At 35.6% G+C, this 24,186-nt stretch overlaps 1 protein-coding gene across 4 annotated transcripts; it reads right to left on the bottom strand.

Annotated features, from left to right (window-relative positions):
* Positions 1 to 1,154: 1,154 nt before the first annotated feature.
* Positions 1,155 to 23,566, bottom strand: LOC106130588 (H(+)/Cl(-) exchange transporter 3). Of its 4 annotated transcripts, XM_060953647.1 has the most exons (18): positions 23,422 to 23,566; positions 22,804 to 22,880; positions 17,541 to 17,703; positions 14,045 to 14,077; positions 11,877 to 11,906; positions 11,065 to 11,201; positions 10,330 to 10,533; positions 9,915 to 10,065; positions 9,447 to 9,605; positions 8,773 to 8,912; positions 8,484 to 8,666; positions 8,066 to 8,280; positions 7,388 to 7,593; positions 6,676 to 6,813; positions 5,988 to 6,198; positions 2,556 to 2,719; positions 1,723 to 1,933; positions 1,155 to 1,541 (listed from the first exon to the last, which is right to left on the bottom strand). In XM_060953647.1, exons 2-18 carry the CDS (start codon positions 22,870 to 22,872, stop codon positions 1,451 to 1,453), a joined length of 2,505 nt encoding a protein of 834 aa, XP_060809630.1. In that variant the 5' UTR covers positions 22,873 to 22,880; positions 23,422 to 23,566; the 3' UTR covers positions 1,155 to 1,450. The 4 variants fall into 4 exon arrangements, with proteins under 4 accessions (XP_060809630.1, XP_060809631.1, XP_060809632.1 ...); XM_060953648.1 differs by lacking the exon at positions 14,045 to 14,077; XM_060953649.1 differs by lacking the exons at positions 14,045 to 14,077; positions 17,541 to 17,703; positions 22,804 to 22,880; positions 23,422 to 23,566 and adding an exon at positions 13,403 to 13,505.
* Between the last annotated feature and the right edge of the window lie 620 nt (positions 23,567 to 24,186).

The raw sequence follows: 24,186 nt of genomic DNA on the forward strand, positions 1-24,186 counted from the left end.
TATTTATTTCATATAAACAATTTATTTCAGCGTTATTAGTCTCTTAAATTGCTAATGCGCGCGAATCCATTTCAATAGCGTCAGGTTAGGCTAATATTATTAAAGTTGTATAAAAATAAATAAAAATAAAATGTGACAAATCAATAAATTATGATTCTTTCATATACAAATATACGATAGATCAATACATTCCGAATTCATTAATATACAAATTAATAAAAAAAAAAGGAATAAATAATTAAATAATAATTATTACTTGTCTGATGTCTGTACATTGATTTGTCGTCACGCATAACCGATTGGTATCAACGCAAAAGCAATTTGTGATGGTGACAGTACATTCGTACCCTCAGTAATTCTGCTAAGTTATCATCTTCACCATAATTACTACAAGCTCTCGTTTTGGTGCAGTGGAGAGCGTGGGCCCGGCTTCCATGCACCAGGATTCGAACCAGAAGCTTAATACCATTTACATAATATCCTAGTACAGTAGATTGCTCAAAACATTTAAAACCTGTTTATTTTTTATTTAATACAAAAACTTGATCTTAACTTTTTTAGTGATTTAATAAATATAAAAAAAATCATGCAAGCGTCACAGTTATTTATGATTAAAATTACGGAATGGAATTTTGTGACCGTTTGATAAGAAATTTAAGTTAAATCTGTGGTATATCGGAAATCATAGGACCCATTTTTTATCAGTGCAACATTAAAAAATCAAGTATCTTTTAAAAATATAATTTGTTTACCTTTTTTGGTTTCGTCTCAGTACTCAAATAAAATTTGGCAGCAACAGAGACTTATTAAAATAATTTACCTAGTGTAAATTAATAAAATATATAATTAATAAGTTAGTGTAAATTAATAAAATATATAATAAATAAGTTAGTGTAAATTAGTGAAATACATATATAAAAAACCTGATGCATTTGACTCGAGATGTATCTAATATTATAACTAATCAAATTCACACGCTAAACCAACTGGTAGGTACTCATGAAACCATAAAACCCGCTTCAAAAATAACTTCAACAGATTTCATAAAATCAAACGGTAAAAATGTGACATTCCCAAGTTGTTCTAAGGGAATTTGCTACATAAATAGCTCTAACATAAAAAACAAAAATGCTTAGTGGTTTGTGTTTTTTGTAAAAAAAAATCAACCTTTGACGATCCCAAATTAATTTATAACGGATTGCCTTGGATTTGAAATGTCGCAAAGACTTAGAAATGTTTTTTTATACAAACTAAGGCGATTAAACTTTGGCAGTCGATGATACACAATAAACACATATGTCCTAAATTCATCTAATTGGAGAGTACACCTCAATACACTTCCCAGCAGCAAATAAATCACTAAAAGAGTTAGGTTTTTGCTAAATACAATCCCATTCTTAGTGGAGTGGGCTTAGAAGTCCGGACAGAACCAGCCGGGCTGGCCAAAGTATCAGTTGAACAGCACAGAGCTGGGATCCTCGTTGTCCATTTGTTTGACGTGTCGCAACACGTCCTTCTTGGTGATAACGCCGAGTAGTCGACTGTGGAATAAAACGTACATTTATAATGTATTCAGATGATCTCTAGATATAAATTTGTTTTGTAAAAAAATGCGAATGCGAGAATATGACAAATAAAATTCGGAGATCTTCAAATGTGTCACATACAATGCACATTGGCTACCCGTTTATCATAAGAGGTCAAAAGGTGTTTCCAACTCACCCATTATGCGTGACCAGCGTTTGCCGCAAGCCGAGTTTTCTGAACATATCGACGACCGTCTCCATCGGCGTCTGGTCGGTGACTGTGATCGGCGCCATGTCCAGGATCCTGTTCAGGGGCAAGTAGGGGGGAGGCCCGGGTGGGGGGTTTGTGCCCGCGAAGATCACCACCGATTGGCCGGTAATGCCTTCGATAGTGCGGCGGGCGTTAGCTGGAAATACAATATGATTGGTCAATCAACTGTTATAAAGTAATGAAAATATTTTTGAAATACGAATTGTATTTTATTCCTCTGCAATCTCGTCGATGCTAAGTTATGAAGCATTTAATTGATTAGCGGCACAAAAAAGAAATTAGAATCTCTACATCATGGTATTGAGTTATGACCGAGAGAACCAGAATCTAAAATTGTACTAAAATACCTTTGCATGGATTCCTGAGTTATTAAAGGAGGAACGCCGTCATGCAACGGGACCTAAAATAGGAGGGTGGTCTGGACGACTTCGTCTCCCGACTTATGAGGGTCATGTTCGCCAAGGCGGTGACACCTCGGCGGAGCCCCAACTCATGGGGATAGCGCTCCTACATGCGCGTCCGCCCGGCCGATTGCCTACAAGCCCTCGCTGAGAGGCCATCATCACACAGACTGCCCACAAAGGTGCATCATTAAGTGCAGCGCCTGCTGAAGGACCCCCAACATAGTATGACATCAGCCACCACAGGACCCGACCATCTAAGAGAACACGGTCCTGATAGAATTCCCGACTTTGCCCACAAGGCGAAGTATGCGACAACCCAGGTGTGTTGAGTTATAATCGACAACGTCATCTCACCTATTGCCAGGTTGAGGTCCCTTCTCAGCACGAAGCCGACCAAATATTGAGACTCCTTGGAGATCACGACCGGATATCCGTTGTGTTCGGTCTCCTTCAAAAGAGTCTCCACGTCGTCCACTGTCATCGAGTCCTGAGTGATGACTGAGAGCGTCTCGTTACGTCTGCGAACAAATGGGAGCAGTGATGAAACGATGATCCAAACTCTGTAGCCCAATTATAATATACGGGACGTCAAATTTATTTAGATGAGTCAAAAGAGTGTCGATGTAGTGTGTATAGTTTCAGAGGAATTTGGTATTTATTAACTAGGGTATAGACTTCCGAATGACATTAAACAAGTATACAAAAAAATAGTTAAAAAAAAAAACAATTTTAAAATATGCAAAATAAATAATGCAAGGTAAATTAAAACAAATACTGATATGTAACGAATATAAATACAGCTGTGTTGCTACAAGTGAAATGTTAAATGCCTTATTCATTACTAAGCGCGGGTAAATCTCGCTTATATTAGTATATTCGCAATAGCAATTTCAGTTCAAAATATTCGGTTTATAGATATTTATTGACTCATAAAGAATACAATAATTCACTTACAATGAGTCTAAAACTAATTTATAAATAATTCGTAAAAATATTGACGCAAATAAACAATGTAGTTTTCGAAAAAGTTAAGTAATTTACAAAATTTTGGTGTAGATATAATTTTTAAGTCTTCCTTTAAACAAAGTCAAAGATTTTATGTTTTTTAAGTCCTTAGGTAAGTCATTAAACATTTTTGCTCCTTCATATAATATATCACTCTTTCCATATTTAGTTCTAGGTGTGGGTAATTTTATTTTATTTGTATTTCTTAAATGGTGTTTATATTTATTTATCGTAAAAGTTATTTTTGTTTGAATTTTCTTCTCAAGAATTTTTTTTACAAGAATGCACATTTTATATTTATATAGTTGATTTAAATTGAAAATTTTGGTTTTTTTATAAAGAGTTACAGTATTCATTAAATAGTTAAAATTAAATAGTGTTTTTATTACCTTATTTTGGGACCTCTGGATCAAATTCATATTTGTCTTATTTGCACTACCCCAAATTTCAATTAGATATTCGAGGTGGGACCTTACTAAAGAATTATATAACATGTACTTAACCTTAAATGGGATGCAAGAACCAACTCTCCGTAAAACGCCACGCAAAGAAACTAGCTTTCCTCTAAGATGTTCGATATGAGGTATCCAGGTGAGCTTATCATCAAGATGAAGTCCTAGATACTTTTCTTCGTTAGAGCGATGTAATTCTTCGCTATTTATAGTAAGACACGGGTAATGCGGTATTTTTTTATTTTTTGCAGCAAATATCATGTAGTTAGTCTTTTTTGTATTTATGGTTAATAAATTACATTGGCACCAATCGTGAAATTTGTCGAGGTCTGTTTGTGCTGTATGAATTAGCTCCAAAAAATCAAGTCCGAAATAAAATAAACATGTGTCGTCTGCATATAGAGTTATATCGCCTGTAAGCCCGATTGTAGTGATATTATTAATATATATTAAGAATAAAAGGGGTCCTAAAATAGATCCTTGTGGAATTCCACAAGTAATACTTTGTGGTTTACTCTGGCAGTCCCCTATTTTAACAAACAACTTATATATTAAACTTATATATATTTAATCAAACAACGAGAAATGATAGGAAAGCCCTATTCATTCTGCTAGAGTTACACAACATTTAAAACGTGCCATGTGGTTCCCGGCACCAGTACGAAAAAGAATAGGAGCACTCCATCTCTTTCTCATGGATGTCGTAAAAGGCGAGTAAGGGATAGGCTTACAAACTTGGGATTCTTTTTTTAGGCGATGGGCTAGCAACCGTGGCCTATAAGTCTTTTCAAGACTGTTGGCTCTGTCAACCCCACAAGGGATATAGACGTGACCATATGTATGCATGTATGTTAAAAAGGTAATTCATAGATGCAAAGCTAGTTTTCTCTTCTATTCCTTTATTAAAAGCCCGTCATCTAGTTAAGTTAGCTGCCTTCGAGACTGAGATAAATCGTGATATATCTATGTGTGTGATATTTTTTCTATAACTAATATTGTTTACATTCGCCTCAACGCGCGGAGCATTACCTTTAACACTAAATATAACGCTTGGCAGTCGAGCGTCGATGGCCGAATCGGTAAGGTTCCCGGTTAAAATGCGCATTTAGGGCGCAGGTTTAAATCCCACCTCAGACATGGCTGAGGCTGACCAAAAACTATTTTCGAAGTTATTTACATTAGTTTGAATACTTGCCGGCGCTCTTACAGTAAGTGAAAACATCGCGAGGAAATCTGACAACTGGATGTGTAACCATGACCGCTCCAATATGGGTTAAGCAAAAGTTGTTGTCAGATAAGAGTCGCTTCGTGTACAATCCTGACTCACCTAATCCAGGATCCATGGTCAAAGGCATAGGTACCGGGCTCCTCTCCAGAGTGGTGAGGATGCAACCGGGACTAAAGGAAGGAGGACATTGTTCATGGCAATTAATGCTCTAGCTCGGAAAAAAACTCGCTCGCATTAAAAATAAATACGCAATAGCATAAAAGGGACGTATAAATTTAATATTATTAAATTGAATCCAACGATTTCTAAACTCACTTTAAATAATTTCTTTTTCCAAAAATATATCCCAAAATGATACTAATATGTTATTATAGTATGACTAATGTGATTATTTTATCGTCTCATATTTATGCAGTAAATTTTCTTCAATTCCTGAATTATCGATTTATGACTGATCAATAAATTAATGACAGTCAGGAAAAAAGCCGAAGAAACAAACAAAAAGTTCAACGCTTAAATTTGGCATGGGGTATTAGGGACGCAAACTTTTTTGTTACACAAAATAACCTTCTGTTACAGAGAGTAATTTTGCGCATACTGTGTCACGACAAATATTTAGCAATATGTAAAAAGTTATTTCGCATAGCTCAATTGAACACAATTGACTAAACTGAGTCATTAAAAAAACATTTCACAATTTATTATGTTGCTAGCACGTAAATTAAACCATAATGGCAGAGACCTACGCAGACACAGTAGTCACGGGCAATAGGTACTTTTAGCTAAGAAAAATAGATAATTACACATTGAAAATATATTTTAATCGGGCAACAATGACAAGTATTCGCACTTATAGCAGCCAATTGCAAAAGACTTTACGCAATGAATTAAATGTAAACACAAGCATACAACGATCATGAGGCTACCTACACATCAAGGCAACTGAAAGTGTAACCATCATCCAACGTGTTTCGTTCCCCTGCAAAGGTCGCGAAGTTCTGACGGTACAGAGCTTACACGACACGAGGTTTTAAAACTAGTCATTTAAAACAAAAAACATTCCACAACATCATCTTAATAGTAAAAAGTATGCACACTCACTTCGGCTGCATAACATCCGCCGCTAGCGACGTGTGCTGGAACTCGTCCTTGCTGTCCAAGAACGGGTACCCGTTCAGTGCTATGTGGGCGTCATATATCCCCTGCCGCCCCAGCGCGTCGCCGACCCACTTGGAAGCCATCGCGGCCGCCATCAGAGGCACGATGTACCGCACGCCGCCCGTGAGCTCGAACATTATCACCACTAGCGACACTGGCGGGGGAACATTGTAACTTTAATAAGGCTGAAAGTACTGTAAAGCTTTTGGTTTCAAGAGCCACTTCTCGGTGGTGGAATTTTGATTACCGCTCGTCTCACTTAGGTGTGTGTTTATACATACATACATACATAAAATCACGCCTCTTTCCCGGAGGTGTGTGTTTATCTTTCATTTATTGTGTATATTGGCTATCTCTTGAAGCTGTCATCGAAAAAAGGATTTGGAATAATATAAGTGAATACAGATAAATAATAAATAAATAAATATATACAGGACAAATTACACTGATTGAGTTAGATGGTAAGTACTAGTGAATATGACGTGACAAGTGATGGTTATATCACTGTAATGTTTTCGCATCACCGATCAACACAATGATGATTATTGTTCGTGTTGATGATTGATATTTTTAAAATGATGCTATTTCGAATTTGAGTATTGGTAACATCCCTGCAGTATAAGCCACAGACCTGTCATCCTGGTGACTCCGCCCAGCACGGCCGCCGCGCCGACCATGGCGTAGAGCCCCGGCGTGATGCAGTCGTCTCCGGTGGAGCACTCCCCGGAGAACAGCCAGTTGTTCGGGTCTGATGCCAGTTGCTCCACACCTGTGGTATATTTCGCAAATTATAGTGTTTTCATTATAATAATAAATGCGAAAGTCTGTGTGTCTGTACCGTTATCACAGCTAACAAACTATACGTATGCATATTTTAAAAAACCGCGTTCGGCATAGGTACTTTGAAAAATCAACCTCTTAAGTATTAAAATGTAGGAGGAAAGTTTGTAAGAAAATACAAAAATGCTACCTATGCAAGGCCGGAGCGGGTCACTAGTATAAAACTAAAGCGACATAAAAAAGAAAGTAAATTTGTAAAATTATTAGAAATAGCCAACACGAGAGCAGCGCACGCCTCTTGTGAATCCGCGACACTAACCGTAAGGTAGCAGCCTTTGATTAGCAGTGATGAGATTTCATCATTAAACGACATTGAAGAGCGCTGGATCATTTACCATCCCATAACGAATTATACAAGTACCTTACCTACTTATATCTTATTGGGTAAAAAGAGTATTTTCAAAGACGTCACTTTCCCAAGGATTACCCACTTAAAACTACACGAGCAATTCTTAACCACACAACCAGATTTTTACTAAGATGAAAATTATTTTTCCACTTACCAATTCCCACAATTCTGCCAGCGATGGCTCCGAGTGCTAAACTAGGTATGAAGAGCCCACACGGCACTTTGATGCCGAAAGTGAACACTGTCATGACCAACTTCACAATGAGGGCCAGCACTAGCTGCCACATGGCCTGGTACACCCCGTCGCCGGCTACTTTCCTCACGGCGGACGTGGCGTCTTTGAAGTTGCGGCTGTAGTCACTGTGATAGGAAAACATATTATTATGAAGGCATGATTATTTACTGAATTGATTATTATAATTAACATACGAGTATTATTTATGATTCACAAATTCAATCTTCAAGCCGTCATTCATTTCTAAACATCATAATTCTTTGTCAAGTTTTAATTATTTGTGTTCGCACATTTCTGTTATAGAAACTGAAATCTACATTTATGCAAATGACACGAGATTTAGAATCGTCTTTTCCGGTAAACGAATCGGCAGAGACTATATCTTTCCGCTCCTACAATCCTTGCATGTTCTTACACTTTTAATAATATTTTCATGAAAACTCGTACTAAACGTTGGTATACTCGTTGATTTGGGGTATCAAAATGTCCCTAATTTGATCAAGATTCGTTTCTTCTTCCAAGATTCCCAAACTACATACTATACGGATAAATACCTAACAATTACAAAGTGACAAGTTTAACACTAGTGAGACTCACCACATGGGATCAGTATTGGAGATGCCGCACTGGTTGAACAGCAGGTATATCAGCTGGCTCGTGTTCATCCTCGTGTAGGGGTTGGGGTACGCGATGACCGCCGTGATCAGCGTCACCACCAGCACCTCCGTCACCGGGTACTGGCCCAGCTTGGAGTATTTGCGGTAGCGGCACCAGTAGATGTTCGCCTTTATGAAGATCGTGGCTATGCAACCCTGTACATATAAATAACATGTGTATAATTCCTAATTTCTAACAATGCTATACTTTTTATATATTCTATGAACACAAATTAAAATTCAGTGTATAAAAGAAAAGTCAGTTGCTCTGACACCAAGCAAGGTTTCTCTATCAAGCTTTTCTATTTTATGGGTGTCAAGATTTTATTACAACTAAAAATATTAAGTGTTAAACTTACACCAATAATCCCGAGTCCGATGAAGGGTATCAGCTCAAAGAATATCCAGGGTTTGTTGTACTCCACGAAGAACAACACCGAATGTTCGTTGCCGAACGGATTGATCGAGCGCAGTATGAACGCGGCGATCAGAGCGCAAAAGAACGAACGCCACAGCGTCTTCAGTGGAAAGTAGTAGGACACCTGTATGGATAAATAAATATACATAAAAATTAGCTCTGTCAAAGTGAAAAAAAAAAAAACAATTCTGTTTAAAAATAGCACGTCGCCACAGAATACACTATCTTACCTCTTCCAAACTGAAGAGGACTCCACCGATGGGTGCCCCGAAAGCCACCGAGACGCCGGCCGCGGCCGCCGCAGAGAGAATCTCGCGTTTCTTCGCCTCGTTGCGACCGTACTTCGGAAACAGGTACGATAGAATGTTGCCTGTTCACAAAACATTTATTGAAAATAAGAAAACATACAATATGTAAACATACATATCTAATTTCCTGTCTCTTTCTATTTTATGGAAAAGTAAGATATTATATGCCTTCGTGAATTTTTCGTGAATTCATAATTTTCGTGAACGTAAACGCAGATAGCCAAACTCTATACTGAATCTTTGTAACTTAACCAATAAATCATGCTAACGGGGCGGATTACACAGATTTAGTTAGCCTCAAAATAAGTTCGAGACTTGTGTTACGAAATATTAACTCAACGCTGCTTTTTTTATTAATAAATACTTAGATATATAGATAAACATCCAAGACCCAAGAACCCGGCACCTTCGGTGTCACAGACAAGCGCACTACCGCTACGCCACAGAGGCCGTCAATCATGTTTATTTTTATTTCATTTTTGTTGCAACAAAGAGTTTACTGTAATTGCCAACATCCAGCAGTAATCATGGAGTCCTGTATTCCATACATAAAAACCTGCACAAAACACTGTATTATAAAAAAAAACAGAACTTACCAAGACAACTGGCAATGTGCACCATAGGGCCTTCCTTCCCTAGGGAGAGGCCTGATGACACCGATAGGATAAGGCCCACGACCTTGATGATGAGAGTCCACTTGCCCAGGTAGCCGCGGATTATAAAACCGCTCAGGATTGTCTTGATCTCAGGGATACCTGGTGGACAGTTAAGTTGTAGTCTGGTCTAACGGACTGATGTTAGAATAAGTATGAAATGACAAACACAAACACAAGAAAAGATGGACAGAGTACTTTCTATTCGGGTAAAAACAAAAGTTATAGGATTTGCAAAAAGCTTTTGTGGGTGCCGCTTAATTCGCCCGTGTAGGTCTAAGCGTGTCTACTTTATTATACATAAATCGTGTAGGTGGGAACTATTATCAAATCATCTAAATACGCATATGTAGATAACGCTCAATTCGTGCTTCAAGAAAATCCCCTGCCGCGTAATATCCCTCCACTTACCGGATCCACAAGCATAAGGCGCGAACATGCGCACGAGTGAGGCGGATAAAGCGGCGAATACTAGCGCCCAGGCAATGTAGAACAGGTAGCTGATGACGTATGCGCCGGCGCCTTCGCGAGACTCCCCGAACACTTGCGGCCACGTTTTCCACTACAATGTTTCATTTTAAGAATAGGTTAAGATCACTTTCAAAGTCAGAAATTATATAACGAACTTCTAAATAGTAAAGAATTTATTAATTACACATTTCACTATCTTGAAATACATATTTTTATGACTTGTTTTATTAATTGATACTTGTATTTACTCTCATCATACAACATATTTTCTATACTAATTTTTTTAACATTTTTTTATAACTCTATAACTCAACACTCAAATTAATCAAGTAAATAAAAATAGAAAAAATTTCACCTGTGAGCAATTTCCATGGTCAAAAGTCGTGTCATTACTAGACCAACAACACTGTTCCCTGTTGAACCAAAATGCTTGAGGGCATATTCCGAACTTCAGATCTGTCATCCACGACGCTCCAATGTCTATGACGCCTGCCACAACGCCGGTACATACTCCCACTAGCAGCACGCACACCCATCCTGACCATGCGTCGTGTGCACCCTATAGAAACATAAAAATAATTATACTAACTTTTGCTCCAAGCTGTGCACTCGAAGGAATTTCCATGTAAAATAGCCTTGGGTTACCTATCTTCCATCTTTATATAAAAAAAGAGAAAACTGATTGCCTAGATGACACAACCCAACCTGCAGGGTCCAGAAATTTAAAATTTGGCATATGGGCTCCTTTTGTAGTCTGGAAATGCACTAACAGACAATTTCCCTAAATAAGGGAACTGGGGATTTCCTGGAATTGGGTGGATTAAAACCTTATGGACAAAAGAACTCAAGTTTTTTTATGTATATAATACTGATATAAAACATTACTCATGAAGTAATAATTTCCAAAACTCAATGCACTAAAAATTTGTTATCAAAGACAATAAACCATTAACTGTGATAAAATAATGATAAAACACAAGGCAGCATTACCCAAATTTTTTAAACATTGAAAGGAAGTCCATGTATATCATTGCAAAGTAGTTGTTACTAAAAGTAGACTTAAAAAAATTATATACAAGGAAGTACATACCTTGATTAGATCCCAAATTGAGTCCTGCCGCTTCTTGACAATATATCTGTGGCGCATGCGATCCCGGGCAATGTCCCGTTGCCAGTCAATTGTGTGGAAGTCATCATACTGACCAATACCAGGGATGTCGTCATCTCCTGCATACACATATAGCATTAAAAAACAACATATAATAGGTATAATTTTTAACTACCTCTTTATTTTTTGTTATTATTGCATATCCAATATATCAAAATGCACTTTTAAACAATGTAGAGTTATAACATTCAGTTTATTCCTTTGCATTACATGAGAAGCCTTAATAATAAATACTACAAGTGCTCTTTATTTAATTTTGTATTTTTACGCTAATTATATTTGGGTACAAATACATTAAGTAATAATTAATCCAACCCAATTAACAATTAATACTACATATATTATTTGTGACATAAATAAATTCATCATACAATTAAAATTATAAATAAAAGAAAAGTAACAGGCAACAACTATCTAGAAATTCAGGCCCAAATAAAAATAAACATGATGATGACTCACAGGTGTCACTAATAACACAGGTGTTAAAGTGTATGTAAATAACTATGTACAAAATAATAAAAAAATATGATAAGGCCAAAATTTTGGGAACAGTGCAAAATGTTAGAAAATTTGTAGCAATAGTTAGATTTAATCTCGCTGGCAATCTGTCATATTGTAAAAATCTTCAACGACAAAGCATTCGTCATTGATATTCAAATAACTGCGATCATTAAAATACTCAGATAATTAATTATTATTTAATAAGAAGTCCTTATGAAGAAATTGTATCTTACCTTGCATCCCGGAGAATATAATTGCGTCCCCTGGAACAATATTGTGCATTTTAACACTGGTACTCATACGAAAAAATATACATCGTCACTCAGCAGAAAAAGGTCTTAAATTAATTGAAATACATACACTATAATAAATACGTTAATGAATATGGATAAATAATGTATATAATTAACTAATGGTAAAAGAACAAATAGAAATTATGGCGAAGTTCTTAGAAATTACTATGATGAAAAAATATGCATCGGATACAAATGTGTTACAGCTGTGACGCAAGCAAACAAATGTCAGTCAACTGTCAAGGAGTCATGGATTGTCAAATTTAGTGTTGCTATATCTATACCACATTTACCATTTTTTTATTCAACTGCACCAAAAGAAGATCTATGTGATCTGAAGATAAACATGAACAACTAAAAAATCTAACTTACGGACATACAAATACCTTTGGCAAAAAATTATTAAGAGTTTTTTCAGAGAGGAAATTAATAAAAAACAAGTTATATGATGTGAAAACTGCAAGGAACATTTTGTAAAACAACAGTTAGATGAAATGCAGTATTTCTTACGAAAATTGTCATGGAGTAGGTCTGTATGGAATTATTTACGGGAGAAGATTACAGATGAATAATATGTAACGTAAAATACAAAACAATAAAAAAGAAACAAAAAGTATAAGAATCCAAGAGGAAGACAAGGGACCGATTTTGTTTTATTTTTCCTTAACACATAATTTCACTCAATTTTTAGTAAAACATATTTGTTCTATAATGGTCAACACTATCGATTGTTGTAACTTAGTAAAACTGAATCACGTGATTCGACATTCACCGGTTATAGTCGGGTCAACGTGTTGAAGAAAACCTTATTGTTACAGCGCTTGAGTTCAAAATATGTTGTAATTGCAATCGCGGATACAAATAAAAGTTGTATTTCTACGTGCAATGAAATTTTTATTTCAGGCTACACAGTTCAATGAAACCTGCGTGTTATTTTTATGAGTATTATCAAGGAAGTAAAAGAAGCCTACCATGATGGTAAGCGGTAATCGCGGCCTATGGAAATCGTCGAATTTTCTGATCCTAAAAACTATGCATGCATGTTGAATTTATTTTCTTCCGAAATACATGGCATATTTACTAGTTTTATTAGTCGTTTGCTGTGATCTTTTTACTGATATTACTATACATTGACAGTAACACAACATATTATTTTACTTTTAAAACCCGACTACTTAAACACGTTCTAAGAAGCACGAAACAAGAACTTAGTCTCCTCTGAACTGTTCTGAAATATAGAGTATATTGAAAGGATAGCCGTGGTTGTATGAAATATAAATAAAAAAACTCTAAAAATGGGACTTGTTGAGAACTTTCTAAGAAGATGAGTCTTTAGAATATTATCATAGTTACTCCAACTTTTTGTTTTTGCTCACATAAAGGGCAAACTTAGTTCAAAAGCACATAGAAATTTTATGATTCAAGGGCCGACCCAAAACTGCAAAAAATATATATTTTTTACCTACATCGCCGATCAAAGGTTCTGTGTCCTCAGTTGAATTAGACTCCATCATTATTATTTATGTACACAAACAAGCAATGACATCGAATATCAAGCGGACACTAAAAAACCCAATAGGGCTATCTAATCAGTCACGTTCTGCGTTGGCACTGATATCCGTATGATTTTTATGCCTAATCGTTTACTGCAACAAACACAGTAAGTGATTATGAAAATAAAACAGAATTACTAGACTTGACGGATGTATACCCGCGAAATTGTCATTGGTTTAGTTAGTCATACGCGTTAAAATTGATTGATACGTATTCTTTTCTACTAATCATTTATGATTATTCCACTCGTTATGTTATAATATTCCCACGTTAGAAATCAATGATTTGATCCTTTATGTATTGGTAGTAAATGATGTTGGTATTATATGAGATTTGTCAATGATTAAAAATAAAGCATGAAATGATATGAACCAAGCATCGTAATACTTATCTACCCATTAGTAGCGATAGTAATTTTTAAGCAAAACCAACTAGACATTCGTAAACATAACTACAATAACAGACAGACAACTAGATCTATGTAGATTTAGATACATGTCTGGGACTGTATGATTTGCCTACAAACTTGTAAGAAGCCATAATGCAGGGCTTACCGGCTGAAGAACTGAAGTACTGAGCGATGTACGCTTGAAAAAGAAAAAGGAGAATTTAGAATTGTCGAAACGTAATTAACAAGGCACAAGAGGCATACTTATAGTTCCCAAATTTAGTTTCTGGTAGACGCCTAAATTATAAAAACCATCTCTGACGACAAATTTCAGCTTGGCTAAGTAGATTGTACTGTGGTGATAAAGTCAAGAAATGTCATGAAAGATTTATTTGGCTTATCTAACTCTATCAAATATATAGCTCTATCAAATAATTAGAACTAATCAATTATTATTTAACTTGAAGTAGAATAGACATAAAATCCTGCGTGTTACAATACCTTTCGGCCGCGTTTACTGTGCCTATTTAAAAGCCAAAAAATCGTATTTGTTACACGCAAAAATGTTAACAATTTACTGTACAAAATAACAAATAAAAGCTCGATGCTTAGATAAAGTGTATTGTGATTTATAAATCAATCGGCTTACGGGATTTTCGCAGAAAATACCCTTAATTTGTAAACATCTCAATATGTTTACAAAGCTTTTATAAGGAAAATCAATTACGGCCCGGATTTCGATCGCCCACTTTGTTCAATCCGTGAACAACTTAATTTTTTCTAAGAACAATAATATGAGAAAATTGAAAGAAATACTTTTTGATTTTAGCTATTAAGTGGCCCATATTTATCTGTCTGAGCGGCTTTCCAGGAATTCCCACTAAGTCAGAAAAGGGATATTTTATTCTTTCCCGGGTGTACTCTAGTTCTCGTATATTTAGATAAAAATATAAAAAACGGCCAAGTGCGAGTCAGACTCGCGCAAAGGGTTCACTAAAGTACCATCATCACGTTTGTTATTTAATTTTAATTTTTTATAGTCACGCATCTACCTGTTTATTGAAATCAACCAAAAAATTGCTTAAATATATGGGAGATTTTATAACAACTCTAGCGCAAATTGGTAAAATTAGAACGCGGTCAATACATACCACGTTGCATGTGCACTCCTAATACGTTCAGAGATATTAATTACATGGCGCTGTCGCTAGAAAATACGCTTGTTGTACGCCCTTTAATAATAATTTAATTGTTATTTAATAATTAATTTGATATACTAGTTGACATTCTGTAAAAATTTTAAGCGTCTACCTTTTGCCGTCATTATCAATGAGCAAAAAAACAGGTTTTTTTTGTTAGAGCGGCAACGGAAATACGTAATTTTAAAAATATTTTTATGGCCCGCCTGGTGATAGACAAACGGAGGCTTAGTAATAGGGTCCCGTTTTTACCTTTTAGGTACGGAACCCTAAAAATTACTGGATCAACCAGATTAAAAGATGGCAATTATATACTGTAACTACGTACTATTAAAGTAATTATTGCATGCTTTAATGTGGTTGATCTAAAATAGTAGTGTCCTCATTACTGTGATTTATATTGAAGATCGATGATAGCAGATAATATAAACAATATTAAGTTTATATTTATAGAAACGCTCAAACATTATCGTAATATCCAAGTGTTATTTGCAAATGACATGTCATTAGAAAACATTCACGGAGCCACAATGTACAGTCAATCGCATAACAAATTACCCAGAATAGAATTCTATGACGCGGTAAAAGTGAATTTGCGTAGGTTGATATACTGTTGACCGTTCAATTAGTTTAAAAATTAAAAATTACAACAACTTAATAATTGTGCAACCGATTGCAGTCAGTCAAAATTACCAACCCATTATGTAATTGAAAAGGCCACGTTCAGAAGGATGATTGAATTGAGATTCCAATGGTGACAGGTCTCTAGTCCATCGCATCATCTCAATGAAAAATCCTAAGTTTATAAGTTTCCCCCAGAAAGAATCTATTGTCTCTTTCTGCCCCTTGAGGGATAAAGATGCGCACTCCTTTTTTAACAGCACCAGTGCACAATGCACATTAAAAGCCTACAAAACAGGATATAAGTAACTTGTGGCAACATCTTCAGAAATAAAACCTAAAAGTCGCCTGATAGTTAAATATTCATATAATAATTAGTTTCCTCAAACCAGAAATATTGGTAAAGTTCTTGTGAAATACACCTTCGACGTTAATGGTATGTTACATTTCTAAACTGCTGCCGGTTATATATTGTACAGTTAACGAATATTTTGCATTTTTAATATGTTACTAGGTACCTTTATGTATATTCATAATTGATTTAAGCCCCGAAATCAATGTATTGAAGGAATAAAAATGGTTGGCCTTAATTAGTTGGATTTTTTTCTACAATACTACGTTTTACATATACAGTGTAAACTCCATGTAACGTCACTAGATTTAACGACAAACTCTCTAAAGCGTCGAAATCAATTGGCTTTGGTTGGTTTAGCTTGTATTCTATACAATGATTCACTCTAAATAGCATTACAATTTGTAAAAACTACCTGCACCTGTGTACGTTTTTTTGTCGCTTTATTATCCTAGCCTAACAACTCTATTATCGGGCATCATTCATACGGAGCTATTTAAGGAATTCGTTCTTTTGTTTACAAATTGGGATTGCTTGCAGGTATAGACCATGACTAATAAGTAAGAGTCATAGATTACAACGTTATCATATTCTTAGTTGCTCACAACTTTAAACTGTATTGTAACTGTACTGTACTGTAAACATGGCTAGTAAAAGAAAATCGATTCTTTTTTATGTACAACTTACACTAGACTAAAATAAACTTTTTTTTTTCTAGTTCTGATTTTTCTTCTCTCTATTTAACGACCACTCTCTATAACGCCAAAAAATGCTCAGTCACTTCAATGTCGTTATATAGAGTTTACACTGTATATGAATACTAATTCATATATATTTCTTTTTCCTCCTGACTTTAGTCCCGGTTGCATTCTCACCACTCAGGAGTAGAACCCGCGGTGTAACTTTGACCATTGATCTTGAATTAGGTCTCATGTTTTTACACGAAGCGACTCCCATCTGACCTACGCAACATTTGCAGGGGAACCATACCCGTATTGGATCGATTATGGTTACGCCAGTTTCCAGAGTGTGCAGGTTTCTTTACAATGTTCCTCCTCACCGTAACAACATCGGTTAGTATGAGAACAATTTCTACAATCTAGCTATCATTGCTACATCTATTAGAGCACTAACTGCTCCTTTAACAACTGGAAGGTCCCGTAAAATCCCGTGCAAAGAAATCTAAATAAAATACTTCTATTATTCCGAATACGATTGAATTGATGGGAGTCGTGTGCGGGTCATACTTTGACATTACAAGTAGGTACCTTACAAATATCAACTGAGTAGAGCACATTCCACCAATACGGGTTAGTCGGTTTCCCTGAAAACGTATTTTCTGTATGTATAATATTCAGATGAAAATCGTTTCGTTTAAAAAATCCTGACTTACCCAACCCAGGTTAATGTTCAAAAGACCGTCTTACATGTCAACCTGGCTGCTGTAAGTATAAACCACAACATGCCGTGCAAACGATCAGGTTACTTACAGTTGGCGCTAGCAGCAGAGTTCCGCCCGCCGTGCTCGTACAACTGGAAGGTCCCGTGGTTCGTGGGAGTGGTGTCCGCGGCCTGCTGCAGCCCGGCGGTGATGTCTACCATGTCATCCTCGCTGGGGGAGTGCACACCGCGTCCGTTTGTAGCTGATGTGCCCTGATCGATAATTACATTTTACCACGGAACAGTTTTTTATTGTCACAAGCTTTTGTTCGCAGCGATACTACTGTGAACATATATACTAATAATAACGTCTTTATCCCATACGGGGTAGACAAATCTGACAGTTTAGAATTATTAACAAACGGCACCCGGTCATACTATCTTTTAAAAAATGAGCTATCATATATTTATCTATGTATATCGGTTTGCAGGTTTACATTAGGAATTCATCGTTATGGATCTTGAGGCTCTATGAGAGTAAATAGGAAAGTAAGTGCATTGGGATTTGGAAAAAAGCTTGTTTTTCAAACCATAAAAACTATTTAAAACAAAATTGATATGCTTAAATCAAAATAACCTCCAATACCGCAAATTGCGACTCCACTTAATAATTATAAAAAGACAAACATACAGAAATATTATTTAATGCCTTTTCGTATTCATTGCTTCCAGAAGAGTATAGATTCTTTAGCAAATCAGCAGCACTGTTGCAAATCTAAACAGAATTTGTTGCGCTACATTGTTTAAAGTAATATATGCACGTACATTTATGCCGATTTAAAACAAAATAATAATAAAATAATACATCCTTGACTTCGTAGACAATGTAAGAACAAAATATGCTTACATTATTACCTTTCATTTCCACGTGGCATTATAACAAAGAATATTGAGGGTCTGAGACCAAACCGGTAATAATCGAGTGTCTGTAAATATTTTTAAGTAAAACCAATACGAGATATACTTACAACAATATTTAGAATTTTTTATCTGTCTGTCTTGTACGGTATAACTTCTAAACTACTCAACGAATTTGATTTGTTTCGTCAAATCGGTCAAGGGAAAAAGAAGTTATGGTCAATTGAAAAATTATTTCAAGTATGGCTTCAAAACTTTTATACAGAACATATATATATAAACGTCCTACTAATATACTTTACGTGTAATTTCTAGGCCCTTATGGCCCTGTAATAGGCTGCGCTTTTAGAGACAAAGATGTGATAGTATGTATGTTATTATTTTCAGTATGAAATCGGAGCAAGTACAGGCTATATGTATAAAATTGGCATGGGAATAGGATACCATAGAATTAACTATAAGCCTATTCTATAGGCCTGCATAATTGTAGTTGCCACAGATTACGCGAAAAGCGACCTACACGCGGGCGGAGCCGTAGGCAACGGCTGGGTAGTAGTAATTATGACATTAAATAATAAAGACACATTCCCACGAAATTGAATCTATATAAATTTCGCATTCTGCATCCCATACCTGGTCCATCACATTTGTAACCTTTGAGTATTCCACATTAGGTATATTGAACGTAATCACATTTATAATGAGAACTCAACAAGACATACGTGTACGATTTGTGACATATGTTCTCGAGTGCACTTACTCGAATGAACTCATTGCAGAAAATTCACAACAATTCACTCGATACAGTTTTGCATAGAGAAGAAAGATAGTATTGGATCGCGAAGGCGGCACGTTGCGTTCACCGAATCGCGTGTAACACGGATGTTACAATTTCTAGCTGCGTACCGAGCTAAAATCAATACAAGTGCTTCCTCATACGACACTTATACCCAGATAGACAACCCTTGGAACTCTAGGCGAAAAATAAGGATGCAATAAAAGCCCAGTAGTACTACGCATCATGCGACTAAATCACGATGGCGTATAGAAGTTGTTAGGACTGGGTTAACGAGGTGGTTTTCAATTTAGTTGCATAGTGCGCAGCCGCGGCACATAAAAGAAATGTACGACGTTGTATACATAAAGGAGGGTACGGCTGCGGCAGACGGCAGGACAATAGGACAATGCAACAACGAACTAAATAGAGAACACTACAATGCAACTTTGAGCCTTTGTGCTGATCTAATAAAAGACCTTAATAGCATTTAGTTTCAATAGACATTTGTTTGCAGCTATTCGTAGTTTATGAATGTGAAGCCCGAATAATTAAACGAATTTATAAACGGCTAATATATATTTAAGAAAATTGTCTTTTTCACCATTACATTATGTGATGCAGAGTATTCTGTAGTTCAATAAATCTAAAAGACCTATGATTCTTATTTTTTTTTTCTCTTATTATATGTAGAGTAGAGCCGTATTTAAATAGTTTCTGAGTTAAACCCTTTTCAAAACGTATATCAAGAAATAGGTTTAGGCCACAGTTATACAAATAAAGTGTCTCGAATATATTTATTTCAATTATATACTAATAATGTCAAGTATTATGGAAAATCATTCTCTTGATGTATAATGGTCCCGATTTTGTTTTCTCTGTAGAGAATTCTGCGGTTCATCTAGTCCAAGATCCGGCAGTTGAAAATGTTATGTACTAGCTGAAACGCGTAGAAAAAGGAACCGATTCTTGTTCGCGTTTGAAAATCAATCAACAACAAAACAAAAGCCGCCTGGGTTCGTTTTATGGAAACCTGCTTAACAAGTAACGGGATCAGGTAGAAAAAAAATACCTAAATTTTCGTCGACAAGAGTGATATTCGTGCTAATTGGCTCAGCGAGGTATGATGCCGAAAACCGGTCAAAGCGGAGTGGATCTTTTGACGTCTAAAGATCCAAGGCGCTGCGACACATGACGCAACAAAGAACATGCGAAGATGGAAGTGTTATACTAACTGTCCTAATGAACATCTGAGAATCACAAACTCTGTAGCTCTTAAGACCAGCTCTCAAAAGCAGGTCAAAAACAGTTCGAAAGCCGGCCCGCACCAAGTTGTAATGTTGTAAGAAACTTTTCGATCTCGACACTTAAAATTCGAACGCGGGCCCGCAATTTACGATTCCGCCGCCACGTGGCCGCAGTGTGATGGCTTTGAGAAGTTTCTTGTATCACACCTTGGTGCAAGGCCGCACTCAAACTGCGCTGCTTCTGGCCTGCTTTTAAGTGTAATCTGCTCAGGCCATCACATCTCCTGGTCCTGCCAATTACTTATGTCGAATACGTGAAAATCGGACTCTAGGATCAGCAGCAGAAATTTTTCTTTGTCTAACTAGCTTATACACGCTACTTCGCCCCCACGAATTTAGCGCTACCTACAAAAGAATACAGGTTTTTTCAAAAGCCACGGATATAGTTTTTACCGGGATTAAGAGTCCTTCTCCAGACTCTTTCATATGTATATATGTTAACGGAAATGTATGTAATCCGTCATTGTATACAATTCCTAGGAAATGTATGTAATTCCTAAAATAGCCCGGAAATGTGTGAAATAAATTATATCAGTCACATTTCCTAGGAAATCTATACATTTCCTAAATAGCAATCGGAAATGTAAAACCCGTGGTGGTACGCGGGGATAGCGGGCCGAGGGGCATCATTAACTGAAGAATGTTAACAAACGCTAAGAACACCGCTTACCTATATCGAAGATGAACGTTACAAAGAGTTAATAGAAGAAGTTTCCACGGCAAAAACAACAGCTAGAAAAAGGGCATCGTTGTTAAGCCTATCATATCGTCAGAATTTAACTCTAAGCAACTAATATTTCTTTAAAAAAAAAATAACCTGACCTAACCTAAAAATATTATTTTCATTTAAACAAGGTGTTTCATTACAGAAAGCCTTCTTTTTATACATTTCCTAATACGATATAGGAATTATATACAATTCCTAGGAAATGTATACATCTCCCAGGATATGTATGTATTAAATAATTTTTAAAACAATATTTTATACATTTCCTAAATAGCTTCGGAATTGTATACATTTCCTAGGAGTTGTATGCAATTCCTAAGTTTTATACATTTCTGTTAACATATACACAAAATTTCAAGAAGATTGTTTCTTATTGAAACAATTACAAACAACTTATGTTAACGCATGAAAAGAAAACAAACTTACTTTCGCATGTATAATATCAGTTCCAATTTAGTCGCCAGTGTCCACTAATTGTAATTCATCTTGAGCCCCTCTATCCGCTGCAGAGAACCCGGAATTAATACGACGATCGAGCGTGCACGAGCACTCTTGTGTTGCAATTTAAGACTTTTTTTTTTAATCTAGCTAGACGTTATGTAAAATTACTTAAGGAATATTAATCTAAATTTTCTAAAAAAATTTTCTAAAATCAAAAAAAATGACATACGAGTATGACAGAAGTTTTCTTCTAGAAATTTTGGATAAGATTGTCTTTTTTATTGCCAGGATAGTATTGTAATCGACACTGAAGCAATAAGGGATGGAGTGGAAAATTCATATCCTAATGTACATAAAATGCTTTTTAATAGGTAGATTAATAAATATATACGGGACAAATTAAACAGATTGAGTTAGCCTCTATGTAAGTTCGAGACTTGTGTTACAAGATACTAACTCAATGATACTATATTTTATAGTAAATACTTATATAGATAAACATACAAGACCCGACAGAGGTAAAATAATTATTTTCAAAAACATGTGCAAGTGGAATGCCAAATAGAATAGCTGTGACATAAGAATAGACAGCCGGACATGACAAATCTATTTGGGTTCCAATTTAACTATTTGACCATGGAACACTAAATAGAAGCATTTTTATGCACATGGCATTACTTTTCATATTATAACCTTATTTGTACCTGATTATTATTCATTGCATAAAGAACAAAAAATTAATTAATGGCATATAAAAACAGGCTTGTGGAATTAAGTGTGCAATGTATTTACATCTAACTATGACGCAATTAGACAAAGTCATTTTCTCCATCACTGTTACAAAGGAAGACATTACGAAAACCTGCACAGTGCATATTCAATCGCTGGATGTCACCTTAATAACAACTGGGTAAGGTTAATCCACTGAGTCATGTAGAGGACACAACTGGGACTCAGATGTAGATTACTGGATAAAAATGCCTTATGAAAAAATTTAGAAACAAAAGCAGTTTTTGCTTTTAAATTTGGAACCCACAAACATATGTATGTCAGATAAAATTAACTAAAAAAATTGTATGAATTTAAAGTAAACAATTATTAGGGGTATTAAGCTTTAGCTGCTGAATGGGTTCCAGATAGTGTTACAATAAATTCTTATATTGGATGTAAATTCTTTCAGATAAATAAACAGAAATAATATTCACCTTCTTATAAACAGACTGGTATGTGCTTCCCATCTTTGGTACAGATGACTTTAGTGGAAACCGTTCCATGACACTCCCTGAAAACAATATTCATATAAAGTAAAAAGTTAAAAATTATTGAGGTTGCGACCGTAACTTTCTGCCAGGAGGATGTTTGAACTGCACACAGTTTTTGGGGGAAATGTGAGTGTGTGTGTGAACGCAAACCACAAATTATCAATAGATGTTTTTTTCAAGTTGGTCATTTACTATAAGACTATATTAATTAGCTCTTGTTTAAAAAATATATGTACTTTTATATTAACATTGTCAGTGACTTTGGGTTATGACTGTTAAACATATACGTTAGGAAAATAAAATATTAGTAGGTACTGGGATGTCTGTGAATATCTTACACCCCCAATTGTTACGCCCCCATAATATAAATAACAATAACAATAACAGCAACAATAACACATAGTCAAAAGTGGAAATCTTAACACATATTTTATACATAATACCATGCCAGTTTAAAATAGAATCACGTTTTGTAAGACGCTCTCCTTCACTTGAATACAATTTTCTTGTAAGGCAATTTAGAGGAAATTAGATTATTTCCACAGCTATATCGGTACTTACAAATTCCTTCTAAACGTTAATATTTCCTTATTAGTTACTGGTTACACATTTTTCACAAATAATATTATAAAAACAAGTTAACACAGACGTTTTTGTAAAATAGAAAATTTGTAAAATTTTGAGGACACAACTGGTATGACGGAAATCAAACAAGTTTTCTTTTGTTCTATAATGTCATTAATGTCAAATGTGAAAAGACGTTCAAATACACGACCAACAAGCGAATCGTGCATGCATGAAGTACCATAACAAACCATGAAAAAAAGCCTTAAAAATAAATACGTAGAAATGATAAAGGGGCCTCTGCAACGTGCCAACACTTGCTGTGTTAAGTTAGTCTTAACATAGTATACCCGGGATATTCTATCCACTATCTTGTCTTGATTCACATATGAGAACAAACTACATTACGCAAACATTATATTATTTGATGTTTCCTAGAGATTATAATTATACACGAAGTAATAACTTGAATTTATTCACTCTACTAGTATATTTGCTTATTTCACCTGCCATTCATCCTCTTTACAAGACCAAACAATTTTAGCATACCCTTTTCTATTCCTGTTACATACTACATATATTTTTTCTTTCTCATCACAACATTCTTTGAGGCTGTTTTTACCTTGTCACTCAATTTAACGCCGATCAATATGGCCTTCATGTCCATGGTATTTATTCTGTTTTCGTGCTTCTTCTGCCATACCCGCCTTTCACTACTATTCATTAATGTTGGAACCAACATGCCTTTTTACACAGCCAGCC

This window comes from Amyelois transitella, chromosome Z (assembly GCF_032362555.1).
Source record: "Amyelois transitella isolate CPQ chromosome Z, ilAmyTran1.1, whole genome shotgun sequence".
Lineage (NCBI taxonomy): Eukaryota > Metazoa > Arthropoda > Insecta > Lepidoptera > Pyralidae > Amyelois > Amyelois transitella.

Excerpts from the sequence above, each read along its gene's own strand:
- LOC106130588 (XM_060953647.1), bottom strand. The coding sequence starts at position 22,872 with ATGGAACGGTTTCCACTAAAGTCATCTGTACCAAAGATGGGAAGCACA. Across the intron at positions 8,913-9,446 it reads GCACATTGCCAGTTGTCTTG|GCAACATTCTATCGTACCTG; the intron begins GTAAGTTCTGTT and ends TTTTGTGAACAG. Across the intron at positions 6,814-7,387 it reads TGGCAGAATTGTGGGAATTG|GTGTGGAGCAACTGGCATCA; the intron begins GTAAGTGGAAAA and ends AATATACCACAG.